The sequence below is a fragment of the Cetorhinus maximus genome, chromosome 12 (assembly GCF_964194155.1).
Source record: "Cetorhinus maximus chromosome 12, sCetMax3.hap1.1, whole genome shotgun sequence".
NCBI classification, from domain to species: Eukaryota; Metazoa; Chordata; class Chondrichthyes; order Lamniformes; family Cetorhinidae; genus Cetorhinus; species Cetorhinus maximus.
Window position 1 is genome coordinate 27,665,508 of NC_135890.1, and position 24,596 is coordinate 27,690,103.

The following is a 24,596-nucleotide window of genomic DNA, read 5'->3' on the forward strand; positions in this document are numbered from 1 at the left end:
TTGTCGAGACCACGCCTGGAGTATTGTGTACATTTTGGTCACCTTACTTGAGGTGGTATTTACTTTCATTGGAAGCAGTTCAGAGAAAGTTCGCTAGGCTAATTACTTAGATGAGGGGCTTGTCTAATGAGGAAATGCTGAGCAGGTTGGGCTGATACTCATTCGAGTTTAGAAAAATGAGAGGTGATCTTATTGAAACTTGTAAAATTCTGAGGGGGCTTGACAGGATAGATGCTGAGAGGATGTTTCCCCTCGGGGGTGGGGGAGAATCTAGTCTATCTAGTCACCCCTAGAATAAGGGGTGTCCCATTTAAGATTGAGATGGGGAGGAGTTTCTTCTCTCAGAGGTTCTTGAATCCCTGGAATTCTCTACCCCAGAGAGCAGTAAAGGTTGGGTCATTGAATATATTCAAGGTTGAGTTAGACAGATTTTTAACTGACAAGGCAGTCAAGGGTAATGGAGGGGACAGGCAGGAAAGCGGACATAAGGCCACAATCAGATCAGTCATGATCTTATTGAATGGTGGAGCAGATCTGGGGGCAAATGGCCTATTCCTGCTCCCATTTCTTTTGTTCATATCATTCATGTGCAGGCCTTAACAAAGTGGGCAGGATTTGTTGTAGTAATGATGATTAAACTGTTACTGTTTGCTGTCAATACTCCTTTGAAACTAACAGCAATTTCTGGGGTCCAGACAGTTAAATGTAGAAATCCAGAAGTCTCTGAGAGTGACTCTCTGCTTCTCCAGAGGTTTCACTGTTAAAGAGTCCAAACTTTAGTTAATTCAAAATCAATGAATTGATGAAAACTTTCATTCTTACTCTCTTAGCTTTGCTCTAAAAACCTTTGAAAAGGTTACCTTTTGTTGAATGAAGGATAATTGGATTTTTAACAATGTACTAAGTTCACAATTCCTGCTAAGCTACCTCAATGGCCCTGAAAGAGTAATTTTATCTTTATTGAATGTCAAATTTGTCCACTATAAGAAATTTTGCATTTTAAAAAAAGTTTGCTTATGATATCTTAGCCTCTACTCTTAATCCCATGGCCAGGATTTTATAGCCCCACCACAGTGTCTCTCCCCTCAGCGGATGTGGCAAGCCATTTAAATCTCCATTCAGTTCGGCGGGACCGTAATATCCCACCGGACAGGAGGGGCCGTAAAATCCTGGCCCTTGTGTTTGTCCCAATAATTTATTTCACTATCTGTAAAGTTTAAATATTAGAAGTAAAATGAGTCAGTTCTTACTTCTTCATTTGCTGTGAGAATACTTAAATGTGATTGGCTGCTTACCATGTTTAACTACATTACTGTTGCTGGACTTCTGGAGATCCCATTGACTTGGTGCCAATGGGCAATAAATACTGGCCTTACAGTTCAGGATTGCTGAGGAAGACTGTAATACTGTTACCAATTCTGGGTTACCAAGTAATGAATCATGTATCTCCATGGTTCAGTTACTCATAGCACACCGTCCTGAGGCATTGTTGGAAGTTAGATTTTTATTGGCTAGCAAGTTACCCCTCCAACATGGTGACTCAAATAATTTGTGAGGGATGTGATCTCTTATTAAATATTAAGCTTACAGAAAAACCCAAAGATTAGGTACAAAACTAACATTGCCCTACATAGTCAAGGCTACTGATATTCAGTAACTATAAATAAGCAATTCAGTTGAACCAAAAGTAATACGTGCACAGCATACCTGCAGTTTACATACCCTTAAGTCATAATCTGACAGGAATTTGGTTTAATAGTTTAATCAATGAATATCATTCATACGCAAACATGCAAAGTGTTCATGTTACATTAAATAACATAGTTTTGCAAATCATGTCTGTAATTTTTTGTGGTTGTGTTTTAATTGAATTACTATATTTTGCAAATACATAAACATTTCAAACATCCTCTCTCAGAGGGAGATATGAATTTTACAATTTACTGTGAAATTTTTTGAACTTTGTTGTGCTAAACATGACCAAAGGTACATATTGAAAGATTGAAACCTGGGGCAGAATTTTGATGGGCGGGCGCGTGAAGGCGTGCCTCCAATTGGCGCCCCCGATTGGAGGCGCAGCACCATTTTACATGGGCGGACCAATTAAGGCCCACCCAGAGTGACGTCCGCAGGGAAGTGCTATGCGCTCCCTGTGTGGGCGGGGGAATCCCTAAAATTAAGAGTGCAATCTTTCGTGCATGAAAGAGCGCACTCATCTCCCTGAGTCTAAGTGCTGCCTCAGGGAGATTGCCTCTAGTGTCAACAATATTAAAAATAGAAAAAAAAATACCCTTACATGTCCCCTCATGTAACAATGTCACATGAGTTGGGACATGTCCATAATTTTCATAAAAAATTTATTAAAATTTTTAAAACCCTACATGAAACCTCATCCCGCCGGTGGATGAGGTTTCATGTTTTTTCTAGTTGCCGCTGGGGCTCCTGGCCTGCCCACCAACCGTAAGGTTGGACGGGCAGGTCCACTAATTACTTTAATTGATCTGTCAATGGCCTCAATTAGCCATTATCAGGTCAGCGGGTGCTCAGCTGATTTTGCTGCGCCCCCGCCTTCCTGAAAATTTAAATGGGGCGGGGTGACGTCGGGAGTTCCGCCCGACGTCATCCCGTGTCATTTTACACGTTGGCGAGCGGGCCATGCCCCCACTGGCCGACGGTAAAAACCTGCCCCTGAAGTAGCAGCATCCTTACTTTTGCACATAGGCTTCATAGCTTAGAAAGCTCACAGCTCAAAACTCAATTGCCCCAATCAAATCTATCTTCTTAGCCACAAAATTAATTTCTCACATAATCAAATGGCAAAGCGATAATCAGAGGTGAGTATTCAGAGAACCACAGTGTAGTACCTCCAGGCCATCAATACATGAAAATGCTAGTAACTTTCAAATATCACCAAATTGGCTGATTACTTGCTGTCATTATGTGAATATTTTTATCACGATACTAGATTACTTTCACCCAGGGTTCAAAATGCATGGGGACAGCCGGAAAATTGGTCCTCGAAAACCCCCAGAAAGCCTGTGTAAAAATCAATGACGGGGGCAAAAATTAGAGAAAAATTGCCCCTGCATGTGGGACAGACAGAATCTGTGAAAAGCTACTGCTCCAATGACAGATTCTGAGTTTCCCATGCTTACTGCTCCAGCTCCTCCAATCACAGGTTCCCTCTCTCCCACTCTTGCTGCTCCTCAATGATTAGAGGAACAGCAAGGGTGGGAAAGAGGGAGCTGGAGCAGTTATTCTAGCTGGTCACACTGCCGCCATCATCAATCGCTTCAACAGGAGGTCGTTTTGAAGTGAGGTAAGAAATGGCTTCTGCTGTTAGGCTTGGATAACCTAGATAAATTAGATAAAAACAAAAAGCTAAAAGCTACTGCTTCTACTGCTTCAGTTCTGCTAAAGGGCCATGAAGGCTCGAAACGTTAACTGATTTCTTCTCCGCCGATGCTGCCAGACCTGCTGAGTTTTTCCAGGTAATTCTGTTTTTGTTTTAGATAAATTAGAGTAGGATTTATGGGATTGGGGGCAGGTGGAATGAATCTTCCCTGCGGTACAGTGCGTGACAGGTGACCCTGGATTGGAGGCTTTGGAGTGTGGATTAATGGCTGTGCGTGTTTTACAGTTGCACTTGCTCAGGGCTGCAGTGGCTTCTCCTCTACACCAGTCCCTCAGCGATGTTCCAGACTTGATTCAATGAGGGAATGTGAACACAGCCAAAGATTCACTTTGTAAGCAGGTCCAAGGGGCCACTTTGTGACACGACAGAGATTGGTAATTGGGCTGATTGTCAACTAATTACGTTAGTCTTCATGCCTGTTTTCTTAAAGCTGATATTACCCGGTACAGACCCTGCTCGGGAGATTTCACATTATTAAATTATGAAAAAAACAGATTGCTTTTTTTTTGTGCGGTAATAAAAATCCATCATGCAGTCTACACATTCACATGTAACATTTAACTCAGGCTTGGCCAGCAGCTTCATCTGGCAGGTAGTCTCCATCGATGGCCTGATGCTAAGCCTGAAACCAAGACGAGGGAGAGCAGGATAGCAACAAGCAGCAGGAGGCCTCACTCAGCGATACTCATCCAAGGTTAGTGTATGGTCTATGGACTTGGCATCACACCAGCACTGAAATTCATACATGACATTGCTCAATTGTGTGATAGGCATAACATCTTTATGGACTGATGGCAGCATCCCGTTAGTGGAACATACAACTTATGTAGCATAGTAGCAGCGTAAAACAGCTTGCTTAGACTGTTGTTCAAATTTTTGAGATAATTTGCTTTTTCAGGGTAATTTGTGGTAGATCGGGCACTTTTCAGGTTTGAAAGTGGCGGCCTTTGGCCCATTTGTGAGTGTGCACAATGCACAGCAAATAATGATCTAATCAGGATAGCCATTGTTCCGCAGAATAGCTTTGATGATCTCTATTTCTGCATTAAGCTTGTAAAGTGAGCAAATGACTAGGGCCCTATTTGCAAGATTGCCGGTTTCGATGCCAAATATGTAGGCCTTAGGTCCCAACATTTGGCTGATCGAATCAAACAACATGTTCCTTTGGGTGTTTGTAATAGGCAGAGTACAGACCGTATTCAAGCAGCCTGTGCTTGCAAAATAAAACATCTAGTGTTAGATGTGATTCTGTGATCGGGCAGCGCTTGCTAACCAATGCTGAGTGCATTAATAGCTACAATAGCAACCAATTTCAGATAATCAGTTAAGCTCGTAATGTGGCTCATTTACTCTTGCTAGAAGCAACATACATTCAAATGCAAGGACCCATTCTCTGAAAACAAAAGGAATATGTTCAAGCCTTGTGCCTATTTTGAATTACCTAGGAGCTTGGGTGCCTATTGTTCCCCATTGATTTCTCTATGGCAATGCCTCAGCAAATCAGAGTTGACTTGCCAACTAATCAGCATCCTTTTCTCCTGCAATATAAATTGCTATGGTCATTTGAAATTTGGCATTCTTGTGTTTTGATGTTCGGGGACATTTCAAAGCTTGCGGGTGATACAAAACTTGGAAGCACTATAAACTATGAGGAGGACAGTATAGAACTTCAAAAGGAAATAGACAAGTTGGTGGACTGGGCAGATAGGTGGCAGATGAAATTCAATGTGGAGAAGTGTGAGGTGATGAATTTTGGTAGGAAGAACATGGAGACACAATATAAAATAAGGGGTACAATTCTTAAGGGGGTGCAGGAGGACAGGGACCTGAGTGTTTATGTGCTTACATCATTGAAGGTGGCAGGACAGGTGGAGAGAACAGTTAATAGAGCTTACAGTGTCCTGGGCTTTATTAATAGGGGCATAGCGTATAAGAGCAGGGAGATTATGCTGACACTAATTAGACCTCAGCTGGAGTACTATGTGTTGTTCTGGGTGTCACACTATAGGGAGGATATGAACACATTAGAGAGAGTGCAGAAGAGGTTTACAAGAATGGCGCCAGGGATGAGAAACTTCAGCTATGAAGATAGATTAGAGAGATTAGGACTGTTCTTCTTGGAGAGGAGAGGCCTAAGAGGAGATTTAATAGAGCTGTTCAAAATCATGAGGGGGATGGATAGAGTAGATACGGAGAAACTACTCCTGCTCATAAAAGGATCGAGAACAAGAGTGCACAGATTTAAAGTGATTTGCAACAGTAACAAATGTGATCTGAGAAAAAGCTTTTTCACACAGTGAGTGGTTTGAGTCTGGAATTCACTGCCTGGAAGTGTGGTGGAGACAGGTTTAATTGAGGCATTCAAGAGAGCTTTAGATGATTTTTTGAATAGAAACAATGTGCAAGGATACAGGGAAAAGGCAGGAGAATGGCACTAAGTCATAATGCTCATTTGGAGAGATGTTGCAGGCATGATGGGCCAAAATGCCTCCTCTTGCACTGTAACATACTGAGATTCTGTGCTTGTTCTGATCGGTGAAAGAGAAAAAGTTTGGCAACATGTCTCTCTTTTCAGCAATATTCAAGTTCTGCACTGAGCAATTGATTGTAAAATTTTCCTGCAAAGGGAGTTGATGTTAATAAATCATTAATAATTATACTTTGCAGCAAGGTGTGAAGAGTTGGATAAATACTCAAAGGGAAACTATTTTGCAGGTACATGGGGAAAGGGTAGCCAGGAGTGGGGTCTAATTCGATAGTTTTCTCTCAAAGAGCTGGCACAGGCATGATGGATCAAATGGCTTCCTTCTATGCTGTGACATTCTATGATTTTGGACAGACAACATACTTGTTTTGTATACTTGTGTACAGACTTTCAATGTCCATTATGAAAAGTATGGCATTGGACGGTATGGTTATTGAGTTAACCACCTCAATTGTTAACAGTATGTTAATTATATTGTTAAGATACACAGGTCAAGGGCATTGTTTAATAAAGTACTTTGTTTACATATAAATAGGTGACAGCTGGGACACTGGGAGGAGAGGAGAGGAGAGATATAAGACTGAACAAAGTCAATGATCTTTCTTAGTAAAGAAAAGTTTTGTGTCTTGGTTTTTACTTCACCAACTGGTTTGGGTTCTATTAACATCAATAAAGTGATATGTGTTTTTAATCTAACTAGGGTGCTTCTGTGCTAAGAGGTTCCAATCTGTCTCATTAAAGCACAGATGAACATGCGAGGAGGTGCATTAGCTTGGAAAAAAAAATCACTGAAATTTGAAATATATGTGAATTAAACCATTCGTTATCTGATGGTTAGCTTGGTGCTACAGAATTAATCTGTGTGTATTCTGCGTGTTGCACAGTTGGAGCTGGAGAGTGCTAATTGCTGCAATTAATTTTTAAAAGGGACTGCAGATATGCGACCCATTCCCAATAAGTTACCCTATGCCAAGTAGTTAGAATTTTTATTTTGGAAATGGACTATGGGGCTTTATATTAAGTTAACAAAAACATTTTATTTATAGATTCCAAGTTAAAATAATTAATTGTATATAATATATATAAAAAATGCCTTGGGGTGACCCAAGGGCTGGCTGTGTTCAGCATTTGCACATTGCAGAAACACCAGTTGCTAGTGGCCGAGAGGGTCTAGGCTTAGAGCTGAAGTGAGTGGCATTAGTGTAGGTAAAATGTGAATCTTTATTTGGCTGGTTGGCTGCAGTGGTATAGGTTAGCCGAGACGAGTGCATATAAAGGCCGCCCAAGCCTCCTTTGCACCTATATCTTGGTGACTTCCAAGCGACCCTTCATGACTATCAAGATGCTGCGGCTCATCATCAGCTTTCTGATTTTTCTCCTCATCTAGGATGCCTCGTGCTACACTAACTCTTTAGCAGCCAGGGCATTCCCACTCTGCAGCACCAGGTTGTGTAAAGTGCAGAAAAACACCATTATTTAATAGTGCCTTGTTGAGACATATTGAAAAGCTTCACCCAATTGTTTAAGGCACCTGAATCTCATTTTGATGAGACTGCTGGTCTGCTCAATGGTCACTCTGGTCGCAGAGTGGCTCGGGTTATTGTGTTCCTCTGCCTCCGTTCTAGAGTTCCTCGCCAGCCTCAGCAATCAACTCTTCAGTGGGTATCCTTTGAGAGCAAGTATCCATCCTTGGAGGGGCCTGTAGGGCCAGGGTGGAGGTGGTGAATAGCTGTGGTACTTGAGAGTGCTGGAGAACATAAGTATCTTGGTTGCTCCCAGGGTAAAGAGTACAACCTGGAAGATTCGTTGGCGGTGCTCACAGACCAGCTGCATATTAACGGGATTAATTCCCTTTGGTTAATAAAGGCTGTTGGTTGGCTGGCGGGAGACTTGATGGCAACACGGAGACCTTGCACCTGGGGAAATCCTGTGATGGCATGGAAACCTCTGGCTTTCTTGGCCTGACTGCATCAGTTTGGTAACTTATGCACTGGTTGGCCCTCCTGAAGAGGACATCCATCATCACCTTGAGGCAGTGATGTGTGGTTAATTGGGAGATACTGCACACGTCTCCAGTGGGATCCTAGAGACATAGAAATGCAGGGCCACTGTGACCTTGACAGCCACTGGCATTAGATGCCCGCCAATACAACCTCTGCCACTATCATGGCACACAGATTGGTCACAGCTTCTTGGGAGAGGCACAGTCTTCTGCAACACTGACATGCCAACATCTGGAGATTCCTCATCCTTTGTATATCCTGGTCACAGGGTACCTTCTTTTCTGCACTGACGCTTGCTCGCAGTCCCCCCTTTTGCTGTTTTTCAATCACAATGTTCCCCTGCAGTAGGCCAGGAGGTTGCTGTCTTCCTGATCTGTGTGGATGCACCTCACCCCTCCCTTCAGGTTTGTCTCCTAGCTGGAGGATTCTCCTCCAGGATGTATCGTGTCAATGGCACTTGGGCACCACTGGTCTGACAAGGACAGACACCCTGCAGTAGCTGCTGAAACACTGTCCAAATCACGCCCCTTTCTAGTGATTCCCCTGCCAGAAGCACAATCTCATCAAGGGGATCTTGACCTTAAAATGATAGCTTCCCAACTCCTTTCAAACAAAGAAAGAAAAACAGCCCCACTCCATGGTGCCAAGTGAAGCAATAACAGCTGCTGCCATCCGTTGCCCCACCCTTAAAAGCTGCCGAGGCTCCATCCCCTATCTTCCATGTGATCACCATAAAATCTAAAGGGGCCCATAAAATCACATTCCATTGCCTCATTACGAGTTTAAATGCTTTTCAATTACTGATTTTGAGAACACGAGCGGCTTTACATGTAGCTTGCTGTCCGTCGCTCGTAAAATTAGGTCCGGGCATGTAAACGTAGGGGATCTGACTCAATGCCATCCCACGTAATTTTACGCCCTCTGCCTCTGCCATCTGTTTCGTAGGTGTAAAATGCTGGTCTTTAATTATTGGATTTAAATTGCAGTGACAACTTTAATGGACAATAATGTACAAATCCAAAAAGTTCTTAAAAATAATGTGGAGGCTGAGAGTGAGACGCTGTTCCTGCGAAGCAAAAGGTCAGGTTGTGTAAATCACCCAGCAAGTTCTAGATATTCACAATTCATGGTATACTTCTTAATCCCTTGAACTTGACTGTCTTGCACATTAATAACTTCAAGATCTGGACCATTATTGTAAAAATATTGTTTTCTCTTCATTCAAAATTTTTCAGCAAAAACATACTTGAAGGCTGGAATATTTTGGTTCTGGAAATGTGGTCCATTACATATCCGAGAGTAATCTCAGGATCATCAGTGCTAATGTTGGAAGCACAAACTCTTGTCCAATTAGAAGGCCTATTTCCTCCTCCTACCACATATTTCAAATACATTTAAGAGTTAATCTAAACTGGAACCTGCTGCAGGGTTTCCTATCAGGCTTTTTATTATTCTGTGTTCCTCTAATTATGGTTCTGGCAAAGTGAATTGATCATTTATTAATAAAATAAACAGAACCACCATCCATAAAAAACAATGCTTTGCTATAATTGCAAGATGCGCAAACAATTGTTGCTGAGAATCTAATGAGAATCTCAAGCCTGATTGCGCTGTTAACTAAGGCACTATATCAGCTGCATTGCAATCTGATGTTTATAGCAGATAGTATCAGTAGGATATATTGTCTGTACCCATGAACTCAGAATTGCAAATGCAGTACCTCTGTTAGGACTATCCATAACAAATTTAATTACCTTCATAAGTCCCACTTTCTAATAGTGAACCACTTTTCTCAAGTTCCATAAATTCTTCCACGGTCACAAAATTGTAGTCAACTCCAGGGACCTCTCCCTCTTTAGGTGGCCTTGTAGTGCCTAAAAGAGTAACAACAATGGGTAATTGGTTTACTGGAGATATTACTCCTAGATGCATTGATTCAAAGTTCTAAATAAGCAAGTACTGTAATGTGTTATAAAAGCTAGGGAAGAAACAGGTTAACTATGAATAAAACATTAATTTATAGATTGTTCATTATTTTTACAGAGATGACTCACAAAATTGAAACAAATTAATTCCTTTTCGCCTACACCTTCCCCTGCTACACATTCTTGACATGTCTTCTTAACAGGTTGGCACACTTTATGGCACATTTTCTATTATTGAAAACTATACAATCACAATGTTCTTTTAAACACAGATTCCAATGGTTCATATTATGCAAGATTTCAGATACGGTGTCATTTTTTAAAAACTGTCTCTTGCATTCCCTTGGTCTGGATTTTATGGAACTACAGGGCTATAATTTCTATACATATATATACGTATATTTATTTGCATCTTAATGCAATTCTATATTAAGATGCCTATCGAAGACCGTACAAACAGCATTAGAAATAAGGGGTGGAATTTTCCCAGATTTGCACTAAGTGCGGTAGCGGGCGGGTAAAATGATGTTTTATCCTCCGGCCGAGATGGTGGGTTTTCACGCCGTATTATCCCAAACCCGCCTCATTATTTATGCATTCCCAGGAAACATGCCGTTTCCATGGTGGGTGGGCTCTCATTTGCCCCCCCCGCCAATCACCCTGCCGTTGCATCACACCGGCCGCCATGTTTAAAAGGCAGCCGCCAACACATTGCTCATCGCTGCCCGGGAGACATGACCAGAGAAGGAAAAAAGACCACAGCCCCCCGTTTTAATTACGGGTCCCTTGAGCGATTGCTGGACACTGTGGAGGCCTGTCGGGATGTCCTGTACCCCCGCTCTGGCCGCAGGATGGTCAGCAACGTGACCAATCCGGTTTGGGAGGCGGTGGCAGTGGTGGTCAGCACCAATGCCCTTCAGAAGAGGACAGCCACCTAGTGCCCCAAGAGGATGAATGATCCCCTCCGTTCTGCCAGGGTAAGTCACTCTTTTCATCACTCTCAACTCATACACTCACAAACCCAGCACACATCCACAGGGATCACGCTCACTGTCAGTTCAAGGGACATCACCATTCACTCTCTCACACACACCTTTATTGTCCTCAGACCATCCATGGGACCACTCACCTCCCGCAGAGGCCAGGCACATCTATCATCTGGCCCAGCAGGCGTCTTGCTTACACTTTCTCCATCTCTATCCATGCAGGACAAGCTGGCACACAACAAAAGAGAGAGGTCGCAGTCTGGTGGCGGAATGCCTGAAATCAAGGTCCTCACAGACTTTGAAAACAGAGCCATCCAACTGGCCGGCCACGATCTGGACCGGTCCTGTGCTGACGGTGAGGTCGGAGCTGCTCTACCAAGTGAGGATCCAGCAGTGCAACATCCATCAGACAACCATGCCGTGAATGATGTGTTCTCTTTCACAGGCTACTGCCATGCTCTAGTTCTCTCTCCTTGCTTTCACAGGCACATCTGCCAAACAGCTGACAGAGTCCATGACCCAGGGCCTCCAATCAAGCCCTGAAGAAACCTCCGAAGGGGAATCTGAAGGCACCCTCTTCGAAGTTCCATCACAACGCTCACCCACACCCTCCACCAGCTCAGAGACACACACCTCGGTGGGACCTAGCTCTACAATAGGCATGGCATCACATACTGGTGAGTATAGTGCACAGTCTGATCCACAGCTGATGGCGGCAGGGACTTCCCAGGTCCCTGGCATTTGGATGGCTGCTGGAGGCCAGGATCCTGTTGAGTCCGAATCAGATGACGAGCCTCTGGACTCGGTCATGTCACAGTTGCTGGAGCTGCAAAGGCAAGCTAGGGTACATCAAAAAGGCATGTTCACTGCACTCCTCAGATTGCAAGGCATGATGGAGGACTCCATCAGTTTTCAGGCTGAGGTGATAGTGCCAGCATTGCAACGCACCGAGGTCAACACTGGCAGGATGGCGACCGCCATGGAGATCTTGGTCCAGGGCGCCGCTCCTGTACTGCTGCACAGGCTTAACTCCATTGCTGATGCCATAGTTGGCCTCCAACAGTGTCTAAACAAGAGGGCTGCCGGACAGCTAAATCTCACTCCAGCTACCCCTTCCCCTTATGGAGGCAGCCAGGGGCCCTTGGGCACCCATAGGGAGGAGGATCAGCATATGCACACCCCAGGGTCATCCACTCAGGTGATTCCAGGAGTGGCTGGCCCATCCGAATCCTCTCTTCCTGTGACCTCCGTGCTCCAGCTTCACAGGCCAAGGAGGGTAACACTGTCACACAGCAGGACCCCGAAAGCAGGCAGGGGCCCTCCAAGTCTTGGCCCTCCAGAGGACACCCACCAAAATCATCACAGACAGGGCATCGCACTCAGCAGGCTGTTCTACCTCTGCTGTGGATGTCCAGGGAGCACCAAGACATAGCGGCAGGGTTAGGACAGTTCAGGAAAAGTAGCTGCACAGCCTGGGCATGGGTGTTGATCACTTGTACATAGTGTTCATTATTGTCAATAAACTTCCAATAATGAGCTCCTAATAAAACGTCACACTGCTGCAGTCTGAGGCCACCACATGGTCCCCAAGGAGCCAACCCTGCAGCCTCTGTGGACTCTGGAAGGCTGCAGCAATCTGCGAACAACTGAGGATGTAGGCATTGTGCACACTCCCTGGAAAGCATGCGCACACCTGCAGCATGTGCTTCTGGTGGTCACATACCAGCTGCACGCTCAGTGAGTGGAAGTCCTTGCAGTTGATGTAGTCCACCGTGTGTAGCGACAGAGACCTGAGCACCACATGGGTGCAGTCGATCGCACCCTGCATCTGTGGGAATCCCGAGATCTGGACGAATCCAATGGCCCTTGCAGCTTGGCTGTCCAGGTCCTGGGAAAATGCACAAAGTTGTGTGCCCTCGAAGGGATGGCATCTGTGACCTCATGGATGCACTTGTGGATGGCGGCTTGTGAGATCCCACAGAGGTCACCTGTGGAACCCTGAGAGGAGCCATTTGCATAGAAATTGAGCTCTGCAGTCACTTTCACAGCCACTGGCAGTGGATGCCCTCCATGTCCCCTTGGCGCCAAGTCCTGCCGTAAGTGGCAGATAAGAGCGACCAGGTCCCTAGACATGCGCAGTCATCAGCGACACTGGTTCTCAGTCATCTGCAAGAATGACGGCTGTGTCTATAGACCCTGGGTGTTGCTAGGCGCCGACCAGTCATGACTTGCTGTCGCTCCTGGGCAGCGTGTGCAGGAGCCCCAGCAGCCCCTTCTTCATGAGATTGCTGCTCCTGCCTTTGTGTGGCCAGGAGCCTCAGTCACTCTCTCTTCTGTCTTCTTCACTCTCTGTGGACCATCAGGCATACAGCTAGGTGACCAGGGTCCATGATCCTGATGTTGTCCTCCTGCAGCATGAAAGAAAGATAGAGGGATATGGTTAGCATCAGTGTACTTAGCATCCTTTCCTGGCCCTGTTTGACTGTGCCTTAACGCTTCCCGGGAAGTGCTGGCCACCCCTCGGATGGCACAGATGAGTACGCTGCATGGCTGCCCTGTCAACCTGTGACATGGGGGCCACTGGTCCAAATTGGGATGCTGAGATTGCAAGGGCTGTGAGCGCCTCCAGCAGTGACTGCTACATGGCCAGCATTGGCAAAGAGATTGTACAACGTGTGCAGTCCAACTGCTGCGCGGTATAGTAAAGTGATTGCAGACTGGCGGTGGGAGATAAGGTCTGGAGGGCTTGGTGGCACATTGGTGTCTCCACATTGCATGGGCCGCAGGCGAGGAGCCCAGCTCTAATCATATCACTGTGGCTGCGCCTGAACTGTCTCAGTTGCAGAGGGATGGTCATTTGATACAGGTGTCCCTACTGCGTGGCCACTTCCCTCGCCAACCCTGCCCCCCACCTCAATTGCTTGTGCGCGGGATTCAATGCCAGGGCAGCAGTTGCCCCCAGACACCCCCACCCCGAGTACGGTCACCTCTGGAGCCAGGCAGCAGTTGCCCCTGGACACCACCCCGCACCCCCCATCCCAAAAGCAGTCGCCTCCTTGGTAGGGCAGCAGTTGCCCCTGGACAAACTTCCCCCATCCCAAAAACAGTTACTTCTGAGGCAGGGTGGCACTTCACTCAGGTCCCCAGCACCCCTGAAGCCTGCAAAGCAACAAGCGACCCTGCGAGCTGTGGAAAACGATGCTGTTCACTCACCTCAGTTCCCCAAAAGTGAAGGCCGCCAAGTGCACGTCGCCTGTGTGCCGTTGTGAAGCACGTAAACGTGCTTTCCCGCCGATGTGGACGGACAATTTGGCAGGAGTGAAGAGCCTGGCTGGATGGCCTTTTAATGAGATGTTGATGTATTACAATGAGCACCCCACCGACCAATGGTGGGAAATGCAGTCGGCAGGCTGCGTGGATGATTGAAAAAATGCTGCCGGCAGGCATGGAAAATTCCAGCCAAGATAACAGTTCTGAAGGTGGGCAGAACTACAATGTGGCAAGAATATTGGAAATATGGCTAAGCCCACAAGCTGAAAATTTATTTATTTTGGGGTATAGAATATACAGAATGGACAAAAAAGAGACAATGTAGCTATATAAGTCATGAACAACTGGAAGATAAAGTTGATCCTGATGCACAAAGTAAGCTACTTTGAACAGAAATTGCTAATGTGAATAAAAATCAAACTTAAAACTAAGAATATGCTACCGTCTTCCAGACAGCACCATAGAAACATAGAAAATTTATGGTAAAAAAGGAAGCAATTTGGCCCTACTGTCCATATCAGCCGAAAAAGAACAATCCTGTCAAATCCCACTTTCCAGCTTTTGGTCTGTAGTCCTGTAGGTTATGGCACAAATGCATATCCAAGTATTTCTTTTATGTAATGAGGGTTTCTACTTTACCATCCCTTTCAGGCAATGAGCTCCAGAATCCCAGGACCCTCTGCATGAAAAAGAAAACACTCTTCAACTCCCCTCTTAACCTTCTACCAATAACTTTAAGTCTATGTCCCCTGGTTATTGATCGCTCTGGTAACAAAAATAGGTCCTTCCTATTCACTCCATCTATACTTCTCCTAATTCTTTACACCAAAATGAAATCTCTCTTCGGTCACCTCTGTTCCAAAGAAAAAAACTCTATTCAATTGTTTCTCATGGCTGTAATTCTCCATTCCTGGCAACATCTTCATTATCCTCCTCTGTACCCATTTTGGGGTAATTACATCCTTACTTTAATGTGGTGCCCAAAGCTGCAGTCTAACTTGCGTTTTACACAGTTCTAGCACATCCTCTCTGCTCTTACATTTAATGCCTCGTCTAACAAAGTAAAGTATTCCATATGCTTTCGTTACTACCTTTTCTATGTGTCCTGCAATCTTCAGAGATCTGTGGACATGCACCTCAATGTTTTTGATATCCTACCATTTATAGTGTATTCCCCTGCCTTGTTTGTCCTCCCGAAATGCATTTCTCACACTTCTCAAGATTAAATTTTATTTGCCACTTTTCTGCTCACCTGACCAGTCCATTGATATCTTACTGCAGTCTATAACTTTCTTTCTCACTACCAACCCACACAACCAATTTTTGTATCAATTGCAAACTTGTCAATCATGCCCCCAAATGCAATCCAAATTATTGATATATACCACGAACAGCAATGAACCTAGTACTGTCACGTGCAGAACACCACTGGTAACAGCCTTCCAGTCATAAAAACACCCATTAACCACAACACTTTTTGAGCCAATTTTGGATCCAACTTGCCACTTTCTCTTGGATCCCATGGGCTTTTAATTTTCTGATGAGTCTGCCATTTGGGATCTTGTCAAAAGTCTTTCTAAAATCCATGCAGACTGCAACAAACACTCTTCCCTCATCGCCTACCCTTGTTACTTCCTCAAAAAATTCAGTCAAGTTAGCCAGACACGACCGTCTCTTAACAAATCCATGCTGATTGTCCTTGATTAATCCGCGCCTTTTTATAAACTATGGTTTATTCTGTCTCCCAGGGTTTTTAAAAATCATTTTCCCACCACTGAAGTGAGGCTGACTGGCTTATAAATACTCATGGAATACCTTCCTCCCTTTTTAAACAACAGTACAACATTAGCAATCCTCCAGTACCATACCTGCAGCCAGAGAGGATAGGAAAATAATGGTCAGAGCCTCTGCTAATTCTTCCCTTACTTCCCTTAGCAGCCTGGGATACCTTCAATCCAAACCAGGTGATTAATCTAGTTTCAGGGAAGTGAAGCACCTTAATATTTTCTCTCTCACTGTGCTTATCCAATACAATATTTCTTGCTCCTGCTCCTTACCTAGAATGTCTGCTTCACCCCTTGTGAAAACACATGCAAAGTATTCATTAATAACCATGTCCACGTCTTCCGCCTCCATGACAAGTCACATTTTTGGTCTTCAATTGGCCATACACTTTCCTTAGTTCTTGCTTTCTATTTAATTATAAAACATCTTTGGATTTTCCTTGATTTTATTTGTCAATATTTTTTCATGCCTTCTCTTTGCTTTCCTAATGTCCTTATAAATTTCACCCCAGCACTTCCTACATTCCTCTAAGCTTTCTGCAATTTTAAGCTCTTGGCATCTGCCATACACTTTCTTATTTCACCTTATCGTACTCTGTATGCTCTTTCACATCTGGTTGGGGGGTAAGGGGAGTCTACATTTGTGAGTTTCACTCTTATTCTTTGTGGGAACATTTTGTTCTGAACCCTCTTTAGTTCTTCCTTGAACGCCTCCCACTGATTTACCTTAAAGTAGCTGAATCCAGACCACAAAGCAGCCCGCTTGATTGGCAACCCAAACACAAACATTCACTCCCTCCACCACCAATGCACAGTAGCAGCAGTATGTACCTTCTTCAAGATGAACTACAGGAATTCACCAAGGCTCCTTCAACAGCACCTTCTTCCAAACCCACGACCACTACCATCTAGAAGGACAAAGGCACCAGAGATGGGAACACCACCACCTGTAACTTCCTCTCCAAGTCACTCATCATCCTGATTTGGAAATATATCGCCGTTTGTTCAGTGTTGCTGGGTCAAAATCCTGGATCTCCCTTCCTAACACCACTTGGACTACAGCTGTTCTCAAAGGCAACTAGGGATGGGCAATAAATGCTGGCCCAGCCAGCGAAGCCCACATCCCATGAATGAATAAAAAGAAACAAAATCATATCTTAGCTTAATAAAATTGTCCTTTCTTCTACTTAAAACTTTTACTCTTGGTCTATCTGTACCCTTTACCATAACTAGGCTAAGCCTAACTAAATTATGATCACTACCACTAAAATGTTCTCCAGTTATACACTTTACACCTGCCCAGTTTCACTCTCTAAAAATGTATCCTGAACTGGCTCTCCTCTTGTTGGGTTTGCTACCTACTGGCTAAAAAAGTTTTCCTGAATGCATGTTAAGAATTCTGCACTCTCTGAGTCTTTTAAACTGAATTTATCCCAGTTGATATTAGGGTAGTTGAAATCCCCTACTATTACTGCCTTTTTCTTTCTGCACTTCTCTGCAATTTTACTGACAAAATTGCCTTTCTATCTCCTTCTGACTGGTGGTCTATAGTATACACTCAGCAGTGCAACTGCCTCCTTCTTGTTCCTCAATTCAATCCATTTGGCTTCCTTTGATGTTCCTTCTAATATCTCATCCCTTCACAGCTGTGCTTGCTATTTTTAATCAAAATAGCACCCCCTCCCCCCATCCCTTCTTTATTGACCTCCAATCTATCTAGTGTGGAAACCCCTCTTTAAGCTATGTTTCAGTAATAACTATGATATCATGCTTCCAAGTGTCTATACGTGCCTTCAGGTCATCTGCCTTATTCACTAGACTTCTCGCATTGAAGGAAAAACCACTAAACACTGAATAACTCCTTTGATTTCTAGCCTTTGTTTCCTTGACCTTTAGTACTCTCTTTCTAAATGTTCTACCTTCTATTTCCAGTTACATGAAGAAAGTAAGTTTGTTCTATGAAGAGATCAGAAGGGCACGCAAGATCAAGGATGCTATTTTAATGGAGGATTTCAATCAAGCAAATATAAATTGGGAAAATTCAAGTGGTCAAAACTCAGGATTGGTAAATTTAATGCATGATTGCTTCATGATTTAGTATGTGAGAGAATCCATGAAAGGCAGTGTTCATGTTGATCTGCAATTCACATTAGAGACTGACAGGAGATAGAAGTCATAGTGTTGAATGATCAAGTTTAATATAATCTGATGCCATGTTAAATATAAAACAATGAACTTTAAAGGTCTAAATTCATAGAGATGAGAGAAGATTGGAAATAAATGCATTAATGGTGGATGATTGATAATACTTAAGAAAACAAATGGAACACCTTTAAAATAATAATTCTGGCCATGCAACAGAAGACATACTTTGAACAAGCTAAGACCAAATAACTGATGAACAAATTAAAAATCAAGTTACAAAGGCAAACAAAAATGACAAATTATTTTAAGATTACAATATCAAGTAGACTGTCAGAGAAGAGATGGAAACATCAAATGTTGCAAATGGGCTTAAAGCTAGGATAAGCATAAGATAGTAAGTATTCTGAATGATTCCTTTAAGAAAGAACTTGTATTTCTATGGCATCTTTCACAACTTCGGGATGTCTCAAAGCACTTTACAACCAATTAAGTACTTTAGAGGTGTAGTCACCATTGTAATGTAGGAAACGTGGCAGCCAAATTGTGCACAGCAAGGTCCCACAAACAGCAATGTGATATTGACCAGATATTCTGTTTTCAGTGATGTTGATTGAAGGATAAATATTGGCCAGGACACTGGGTGGCAGTCCCCCTGCTCTTCTTCGAAATAGTGTCATGGCATATTTTTACCTGAAAGGGTAGGGATGGCCTCAGTTTAATGTCTCAACCAAAAGACGGCACCCCCTACAGTGCAGCATTCCTTCAGTACTGTATTGGAGTATCAGCCTAGATTTTGTGCCCAAGTCTCTGGAGTTGGTGAATTCACAATCTTCTGACTCAAAGGCGAGACTGCTACTTCAAGGGAAGATATGAACTACATGTCATAGCCACAGCACACAGAAATGTGTCAAAAACTCCACAGTAGTCATCAAGTGGGTCACATGTGTGTGTTCCTTATGCTTTTGAAGGTTAAGTGCCACAATAAGTAAATAAAGCCTAACTTCATTGTCCCTTATGCAGAGGTTTTTATTTGGGAGATAGGTGATAGTTTTAATAGTTTGATGCAGGGCAGATTGTTTTGAGTGTCAATATTTGGACAGGGTTAAGCGTGTTGACAAGAGTGACATGAGTCTCACATTGCAAATGGAAAAAGGTTGGGACACACACTATGCATGCATCTCTGAGGTTTGGACTTTTGAAACTATTGAACCCTCTGCCTTATCAGGACATCCTTGGCGTTACGGCCATCCATGTGATCACATCCAAGACCTTCCACCAGAACGTCGCCGTGGTCCCTCACCTCATTCTTGCCATCATCCTCGGATGAAAGGCAACCCCTCTTTGGATAGCAAGGTTATGGAGGCCGCAGCACATCATGACTATGAGGGACACATGTCAAGAAGCGTACTGCAATGCCCCTCTTGATCTGTCAAGGCATCTGAACCTCATTTTCATTAGGCCGATGGTCTGCTTGACCATTGTGCCTTGGTGCTTTTGTGGCTGTCATTACATCTCCTCTCCACTTCTGTTTTGGGTGCCCTCACTGGTGTCGTTAGCTATCTCTTCAATGAGTAACCCTTGTCACCTAGAAGCCATCCATCCAGGGTATCAGGGCCGCTGAATAGTTCTGGCACCTGTGAGTTTCACAGAATGAAGGAGTCATGGCTGCTGCCCGGGTACCTGGCGCATACCTGCATGATCCATCAATGTCCAGACCAGCTGGACATTCAACAAGTGGATGTCCTTCCTGTTACTAAAGGTGCAGGGCTGGATGTCCAGCAGGAGCCTTTATGGCCATATATGTACAGTCAATAGCTCTCTGTACCCTGGGGAAACCTACAATCACTGCAAGCCCTCTGGCTCTATCAAGTTGACTCTGCTCATCCAATGTGAAGGAGTTGCACTTCCCTGCCCTTTGAAACATCACATCTGTGAAAACCTTGATGCAATGGGGTGCAGCAGCTGCTGCACTGAATGGACCCTGTTGCGAAGAGGCTGAGCACAACAGTGACCTTTAGAGCTACAGGCATCAGGTGACACCCAATACAGTTGGAGGAGATCTCCACTGGTAGCATGTCACAGAGTGATGTGACTGTGGCTCTTGAGAGCCTGAGCCTCCTCTTGCATTGTGTTTCAGACATCTGCAGATAGCTCAGTCTCTGCCTTTTTACTCGAGGGACTGCATAAGCCCTTCTATGCCTCTGCTGAGGATGTGTGATGGCTTCATCACCTTCTGGGTCTGGCGCAGCTCTGGCACCTTCATGTATCACCAATGCATCCTTAACCTCCAATCTTCCCTTCTTCCTCTCACTCTCCTCCTTCTCCCATCCTCCTCACTGGAGGTTGTGTCCCACAGAGACCACAATCCCCATTTTTGGGCTAGTTTAAAGCCTAGGGTGATGGACAAGGTCTAAATGGACCTCTCAGCAGAAGGAAGAGGCCTCTAATTAAGATAAGTTTTAAATGCAAACTCTGCTTCTTGTATGATGCACTTCCAGCAATCACAGAACTCTGAACTGCTAAGCTGAAACTCAGGCCTCAGCTGAAGCCTTTAAACCCACCCTAACAAGCTGCAACATTAAAAAACGGAACCCATCCTGGCGTGAAACAGACTCTGCAAATGTTTTATTGCAGACACTATGCATTATTCAGGTCAAATGTCTCATTAATGAACTTAAAAACCCACTTTAATTAATTTTGAATAACACGGGCTGATTTTTAGCCCAACTTGTGTTAATGATTAGAAAAAACTCAGTGCCTATCACAGGATAGTGGACATGGAATGCAGTGTCAGGGAATGTAGTTGATTCAGGGTCAATAGCTACATTTAAAAATGAACTTTTTAAGAATATCTATTATTCTATATACCTTCAATATTCCTTTTCAATAGAATTAGAGATATTAAAACATTTCTTCAAAAGAATGTTAACTTACCTAGAAATTACTCATTAATATTAGTACACCACCTCTCAACGTGCATAACGTTACCTTGCCAGCCATGTAAACGGAAACATCGACCCATTTAAAATAAATAGGTTATTGCCTACACTAAGCGAGCTGACCCAGGAATGCCACAATAGCACACTGAAGGAACGTCTATGGCATGCTGGGTGGATTCTCATCGACATAGTTCTGCCACGAAGCCACGCAGAGAAGTTGGATAGTCACCGTTAATGCTCACAATGGATGATAGTGGAGGAGGTGGGAGAAGAAGGGCTAGGATTGGCTGGGAGAAGGAAGAGGTGCTGGGGAGGGTGAGGCTGGGTGGTGGGGGGGTGGGTAATGAAGGTTTTAAGATAGGGTGAGCTTGGGAGGAAGGGAATGAAGGTGTTGGCGGGGGAGAGGGAACGGGCTGGAGGAGGAGGTAACATGGGAGGAGACGGCAACTGGGGAGGTCGTTGTAAGGGGGTGGAGAGGGGAGGGTGCCCAGAAGAAGGAAGGAGTGCAGGGAGGGGAGGGAGTAAGAATGGAAGAAGAAGTAAGAGTGGAGGAAGGAGTCAGGAAGGGCATAGAGGTAAGGCTGGAGGAGGGGGGCAGGACTAAGGGTGGTGGAAGAGGTTAGGGTGGAGGATGGAGTCGGGAAGGGGAGGGGGTGCGGTTCGGGTGGGGGGAGGGCTGGGGTGGGGGAGGGGGAAGGGGTTCCTGTGTGGAAGGGGTGCGGAGGTGGGGGGGAAAGAGGTGTGGGGGCATGTGTAGGTGAACGTGCATGGGAGGGTACGGATAGGTCCATGTCTGCCTCCTGGGGAGCGAACTGAGGGTAGGCGTGGTATGGAAGAAGGGTGAGGATGACTGGCGGCAGAGTGAGGCAGTATGGTGGGAGGGTGAGGGTTCGACAGTAGCCATAGAAAGGATGGCAAGGGTGGTTGGTGGGGACCTGGAGACAGAAACGGACCCTGGGGATAGGAAGGAGGAGGTCGGGGAGGTGAATGTGGATGGGGGTGGGAATTTCAGGAAGGAAAGGAACGTGCATGTTCACCTGGACATCCATGAATGAAAAGGGTTGGGGCTAGTAGGTAATGGAGGGGAGGTGGAATGCCTTGCTGGGGGTGTCAACTGTGATGGGGGAAAGGAATTGGGTGACTCGGGAAGGGCAAAGGACAGGGGAGTGAAAGTAAAACCAAATTAGCACCATGCTGTCCAAATCAAAAGTGAAACGAGTGTCGTGGTGGGCGAGATCATGTGCTGCATAGGAATGTGATCAATAGGTGGGCAGAGATGCGGGTCAGCTCAGATGGACAATAAAGTGAACCCTAGCAGGCAGCATTCAAAATGTTCAGGACATTGAGATGTGTGAAACGTGAAGGATCCGCATGCGTGTGAGAGTGCTTGCACGAGGCTCCGAATGGCCCTGCCACATACGCAGTTTTCCCTCCAGAATCACTTGTGGGCCGGCTACCCCCTCTGCAGTTACGGGTCTTCCGGGCTGCTTATTTCCATCTCTTCGCTGGAGGAGGAGTCCTCTTGGCTGCTGATGAGGTTGTGGATGGAGCTGAGGGACTGGTTACCTGAGGGTGTTGGTCCCTTGGCAGAGCTCCTTGTGAACCAAAGTAGAGGTAAGTAGTGCATAGTAGCAGAGTCAAAAGCAGGAGGGAGAGCACTCACAGTGGCATTGAGGGAGGGATGTGGTGCAGGATCCTCAGGTGGGTGTTCGCTGCCGACCTCACCATAGCCACAGGCAGGGTCCTCATCCTCACCAGTCAGCACGATGGCCATGCTCCTCAAAGTCAGTGAGGGGCCTAATGTGGGCCGCTCCATCCCCGGTCTGGGACCTCTCCCTGCTGATGTTAGCAGGCTTCTCCTGCGTGAAAACAGATGGATAGAGTGTGAGCAGGACACATGGAACTGCATGGAATGTTTGTGTGGCGAGTGGAGACATGGACAGGAATTAGGATGTGAACTCGAGAGGATATGAGGCTGATGGAGGTGTGAGGGTGTGTGTGAGAGTTAGTGGTGTTGTCCCTTGAGTTGTGAGATCCCTGTGGACGTGTGATAGGTTTGTGAGTCTGAGAGTTGAGTGATGAAAAGAGAGAGTTCCACTGGCGGAATGGATGAGACCATTCATCTTGTAGTGGCACTGGATAGCTGTCCTCTTTTGCAGGGCATTGATGCTGACCACTGCTGCCACTGCCTCCCAAGCCTGGTTGGTCATGCCACTGCCCATCCTGTGGCCAGAACGGGGATACAGGACATCATGGCATCCAAAAGACGTTCCAGTGATGCGTCGGTAAACCTGGGGCTGCAGTCTTCTTGCCTTTCGTAGACATCTTCCCTGCAGTAGTCATGGCCTGGAAGCACTGGAATGTGTGTGCACAGCTGCACTTTAAATATGGTGCCCAGCGTGATGAAGCATTGAGGTGATGCTGGACAGGCAAATGAGAGCCTGCCTGCCATCGAAACAGCGTGTTTCCCGGTAATGCATAAATAATGTGGCAGGTTTGGGACAATTGTGGCTGTGGGTAAAACATTGTTTTACCTGCCTGCTACCGCATTTAGTGCAAATCTGGGATGATTCCGCCCACAGGGTTCATTCTTTGACCATTTGACTACTATCTCCTTCTTCTGCTTCACCATTACTGGCAGAGCCTCCAGCCACCACCCTGGAATTATCTTCCTAACTGTTATGCCTATCTCAACTTCAAAGGCCTACTCAAAATCCATCTTTATGGCTATCTTTCAACACCTCCACTAGTTTTCTCCCTTTTCCTGCTCAGATTTCCTGACTGCCTGTAAAGCATTTTGGACTAATTACAAGAAAGCTGCTACTAAACCAATAAACCATATAAATCATATATACCAGCAGCAGAATTATGGTATAAGGCTTCAAAGTATGAATTTTGTTGACATCTTAAAAAACACAAATACTTATAAACTCTATCAGAAATAAATTGGCTGATAGGTGCATTTTGGACTATTAGGAGTTCATTTTCAGGAAATGTTTGGTCTGTTTCTAATAAGTGGATTAAGCACATCTTCAGTAATGCGAGACTGTTGGGGCATAACTGATTATATTTAAACCCACAAAGCCAATTGCTTCCCAGAACCTGATCATAACAGTACAGTATATCTCTTTCAATCTTGTTAAAATCACGAGTGTGCTAGTGTTCTATTTTTAAACTGGCAGTACTCTCAATGCTTTGAAATACAGAGATCAGGCACAAGGGCGGTGGATAGAACTGGGATGAACAGAGTTATTGATCCTAGTTGCTCAGTCCAGGATTTAAATGTGCATAAGACATCCAGTGGTGAAAATCTTTCAACATCTCCATTTAACAAATCTTGCAGCCATAGAATCTGGGATTATGATACAATACTGGTTTTGTAGCAGAAAAAAAAAAATCACAATTCTAGGTATGAATTTAATGTAAGATTTGAAGCGCAAACTAGTTTGAATCCTGAGGCTAGTCCTCTCTTATAAGAGCCAAGAAAGACTCTAATTAGTATACAAAATGTGGTGTGGAGAATGAACTAAGCCACTGTTCTGGAACACCCAGCACACTCAGCATCCTGCACTATTGTTTTATGTATTAGTTACCACTAGTTCCTGCCTGAAAAATAACAGTACATACTTTAGAACATTTTTCTC

General features: G+C 44.8%; 1 protein-coding gene across 12 annotated transcripts in view; it reads right to left on the reverse strand.

Moving 5' to 3' along the window:
- magi2a (membrane associated guanylate kinase, WW and PDZ domain containing 2a) overlaps positions 1 to 24,596 on the reverse strand; it is a 959,248-nt gene that overhangs the window by 342,523 nt on the left and 592,129 nt on the right. For all 12 annotated transcript variants that reach the window (XM_078553297.1, XM_078553298.1, XM_078553288.1 and 9 more), the window contains one exon: positions 9,658 to 9,777. In XM_078553297.1, coding sequence (XP_078409423.1) covers positions 9,658 to 9,777 — 120 coding nt within the window. The remainder of the gene's footprint in view (positions 1 to 9,657; positions 9,778 to 24,596) is intronic.